The sequence below is a fragment of the Primulina tabacum genome, chromosome 18 (assembly GCF_025594145.1).
Source record: "Primulina tabacum isolate GXHZ01 chromosome 18, ASM2559414v2, whole genome shotgun sequence".
Lineage (NCBI taxonomy): Eukaryota > Viridiplantae > Streptophyta > Magnoliopsida > Lamiales > Gesneriaceae > Primulina > Primulina tabacum.
In genome coordinates, this window is record NC_134567.1 from 24,085,727 (window position 1) to 24,090,093 (window position 4,367).

The following is a 4,367-nucleotide window of genomic DNA, read 5'->3' on the forward strand; positions in this document are numbered from 1 at the left end:
TTCATTTTCAAGTCTTTTTTGCAATATTTTTTGTTGCTGAGCTTTAGTGTACTCACGCAGAGTTGGATCAGTAATTTTGCTCAATCTTTGTATAAAATTCTTTCATCCATTTTTCTTTCTTCTTGTTCAAGTCTAATCTTTTGAAGATCGTAGTTTTGTTGTCTTTCGGCAGTTCCTTGTTTCAAAACATTCAATAACTCGCGATGTTGTTCTTCCATTGTACGTTGAATTTGAGATATGTCTTCATCTCTTTTCTTTTTTGATTTGGTTTTTTTCACTCCAATTGGTCTTTCAGAACTGTCACCGATATTGTCATCACTCAAATTTATAGGAAATGTAGAGAACAAAGGTGAACCTGATTGAGGCGATTCTTCTAGTGGAGTATCAGATTGTGATGTGTTTAGATAAGTAGCACGCGTCTTCGATTTCTTGGTTGGATGGATTTTGTCTCCTGCAATTTTTTCAAATTTTAGTATATAAATTAATTCAAATTTTAATATATAAATTAAAATATTTAAATATATAAATTTTAATATTTAATTATCATTATATTATCAAATTATAAATAATTAACATAAAACAGAAATATTAATATTGAAAAAAAAGAATATTCTTGGAATATTCTATTGTAGTGTAAAATGTAGTGCAATGTGGTTGGAGATGATTTTAGTGTAACACCAATGTAGGGCAGAATGTAGTGCAGTGGATTGGAGATGGCCTAAACCGACGCCAATTAGCGACGGTTTTGTCAAAAATCGTCGCTAATATTTAGATGTTTTTTCCCTATTAACGGCGTACATTGCACGCTGCGGATAGTAGTATTAACGGCGTACATATGCACGCCGTTGATAATAGTATTAACAGCGTGCACATATACGCTGCGGATAATCTTGAACTTTCAACAGTTTGGAACTTCGCAGCGTGCAATGTGTGCCGCGGAAAGCGAATTTGCGCGCTGCGAAAAGCTATTTTTGTTGTAGTGTATATTGTATCAGTAGATAAAAAATATTTCTCAAAGAAAAAGTTATAATATAATCATCATATATACCACTGTAAAAACTTTGAAAGGAAAATATGACAATTTCTTGTGTTGGAAAATTCTACACCTAAATTATCTTGAGCCCTAAGTAGCTTTCCATTTCGTCTTGACAACTGGAACTTTTCTGCAACTTGCAACGATGCCATCTAGCTGCTCCACCATTTCCACCCTTCTCTCCCAATGAATTAAATTAAAAGAACCAAAAAGTGCAACCCAAAAAGTACACACTCAATCAACTAATTAAAAACTAAACAATTAATTGTTACAAAGCATCAATAACCTTTTGTTTCTTCCTACATTGTAACCCGACAATTTCCATTTCTGTAATCCTTCTATAATCAATGGCTGCAGCTGCAGCATGATTCTTACTTGGTGTTTCAAATATGTTCACTCCAAACAACCTGATATTCTGAACTGGCAGATCCCGGCCTGATGCTTCGTCGACTTCTGGATTTAATGTGTTCCTTCGAGATGACCAATCTATATAAAGCTGCTTATCGGGGCCTGTGGATCGTTGAAAGCTAACAATGTCACCGGCCCGGAGATTCTTCTCCTTAACAAATCTGCTCCAGCCCTTGGTCAACACGTAGCTTTGGCTGCTATTCCAGTAGGAATAGCGGAACCTCCACACTTTGCCTCCCATGTCTTCGAAATTCAACAGAACTCCTTTTGAATTGTTGTTGCTTTGTAAAGGGAAGTGTTTTTCGGCGTGCTGTTTAGGTATAACAAGCCTGTTGAGTTTACCCACGTCGCTAGGTGTCACTGCCTTTTCGAACAGCTGGTCGCGGGACTTAGCCACCCTCCCGCCGCCGCAGGTGAAGCTGAAGATCCCATTGGTCACGGCCCTCTTCCCGCCTATGTAGATTTTCCGGCCTTGTTCCAGTTCATCATTGTACGTGTGTTTTCTGAGCATGTCCACAATCTCAGCTTTCGAATGAGAGTTCAAGAAAGCTGTTTCCACCTCGTCTTCTTCACTCTCCGAAAATGGCTTGAAATTCGTTACAGCATCACGGCCGCGGAACCTCTGCGCCGCCGTGTCGTAAGCTCTGGCAGCCTCTTCCTCTTCATTGAAAGTACCTAACCAAACCCTCTGATGCTTCTCGTAGATTTGCGCACCCCACCTTCCATTAGGTTGAGGGACAACGCCTTTGAATCTTGATGAAGGCAGCTTCCTCGACTCCGCTTCGATGCCGTTTTCAGGGTCGATAACAACGCTAGATCCGCTGCCAACGCGGCAGAGAGACGCGGGAGACTTGGTCAAAGTCTCCGGTGAGGCGGAGGAGGGCGGTATCGGCGGCGTGGTTGACGCGGTGTCACTTGTTATGCTTTGATCATCAAGAGAGCTTCCATCCATTTTATGTTTTGTAGAAAAAAAATGGTAAGGGAAATTGAGATAAACTACGCTTTTGGGCAGAAAGATAAAAAGAAAGACAAGTGAATTATGTTTTTGTTGGGAAGAGGTGTGAATATATAGAAATAGAAGGTAGGCAAATTCGTATATATATATATATATATATATATATAAAATAAGATATTATTATAAAGTAGTTTCATATTATATGTCATGCATATTAATTAATCTCGAAAATTTTATACTATAGTATAATTTGAAGATATGAAATAAGATATGGGTGAGGTGAGTCAACCCAAGGAAGGAACTTGGAAGATTCGGGGATCCTGAAATTCATTAGCAAGCTATAGGATGGCATGGGTTGATGGGGTGATAATCCACATTTATTATTATATTTTTAGATTTTATAAAAATTTATTTATGGTATGGAGGTGAATAATAATCATATTATATACAATAATAGTTAATACAAGATGTGTATGCGTATGTTGTGGGGTAGCGTATAAAGATGTTGAATTTATATACTAACATGTGTATGCGTATGTTGTGGGGTAGCGTATAAAGATGTTGAATTTATATATATATATATATATAGCAAGTTGATTGTGGATTCACATGAGCTGTGTGGACCTTTTGTTTAAGCAAGTTCATCCCCCCATGAAATCTGCTGCTCCTACTGATCACTAGCTTCTAGCGTGTTTTGCTTTTATATAATTCTATTATTATAGTTACAAATACGTCGATGACTTAAGTTTATCCGAAACCGAGATTTGAGACAATATCAGTCTTAGGTTTCGAAATGCATTGCTACAAGTTTATACATGTATGCACGAATCATTAGTATTGATAATTATACCATCTCTAACATATCGCACTTCTTGGTATAACACTAACTTCAAGATAATTCTACGTCAAATACAAAACTTAGTTAGAGTGCAATTCCTACACCAACTCGTTACGCTGACGCTGAAAATAACTAAAATAGTGTTGGATTACTTTGTTTTTGATGAAAGACCAGGTGAATTAGGAGGGATTGTTGGGTTGCATGATCATTAACTAAGAATGATTGAAAATTAATTACGTGGAATTACGAATGGAAGAAATATATGATAATAGTGGATATTTTGATGAAATATCATGAGCAAAATAAGAGAATTTAAAAGAAGAAAAATTAAATAATTCTTTTTTTTTGGGTAAGTGACACTAATTAGTATTTAAAGTTATAGCGAGGATGATACATATGGGCCATTTTTAACCTGGGGTGGATGGATACATATACATGAATAAAAACAATAACAATAATAAATAAATAAGAGAGAATAACAAATAATAATATTGGATCTATTTTTAACTGGGGGTGGACCGTGGATGGATACAAATAAATGAATAATAACAATAGTAAATAAATAAGAGAATAACAAAAAATAGTATAGGATGTTATGATTATATATTAAGAATTTAGGCCCATGATATTTTATTTCAAGCTGGCATGATTTGATTGGTATTCTCCATATTTATTTTGTCTTACTGGCCAGGTTCAATTTAATATATATATATATATATATATATATATATATATATATTATATTTGGAAAATAGTCTATCAGATATAGGGATGGCAATGGGTAGGGTATGGGTCTGATTTCATACATCCATCCCCATACCTATTTATTAAATTCATCCCCATATACATCCCCGTACCCATCGGGTATTGAATTTCATCCTCATCCCCATACCCATCGGATTATCGGATACACATACCCTACCCAAATATCCTATTATCATATACAATTGAATTTTTTCAAATTTAAATTGTTTCAATGAAGTTATGAATATTTAAAAAATTATTTAAATGAAAAATAAGAAAAATTATTAATGATAAAAATTTGCAAAATAAACTTTGTAGAAAAAATAACAAAACATTAAAAATAACCCAAGTTAAAAAAAAAAAAAAAACCAAAACCAAAACCAATAAAA

The 4,367-nt window shown here is 34.9% G+C and overlaps 1 protein-coding gene across 1 annotated transcript; it reads right to left on the minus strand.

Annotated features, from left to right (window-relative positions):
• Window positions 1-1,008: 1,008 nt before the first annotated feature.
• Window positions 1,009-2,507, minus strand: LOC142533232 (AP2/ERF and B3 domain-containing transcription factor RAV1-like). Its single transcript, XM_075639923.1, has one exon. The coding sequence runs from the start codon at window positions 2,391-2,393 to the stop codon at window positions 1,302-1,304; it is 1,092 nt and encodes a 363-aa protein (XP_075496038.1). The 5' UTR covers window positions 2,394-2,507; the 3' UTR covers window positions 1,009-1,301.
• Window positions 2,508-4,367: the final 1,860 nt, after the last annotated feature.

What these genes read in the sequence shown, in the direction of transcription:
- LOC142533232 (XM_075639923.1), bottom strand. Translation starts at nt 2,393, where the DNA reads ATGGATGGAAGCTCTCTTGATGATCAAAGCATAACAAGTGACACCGCG.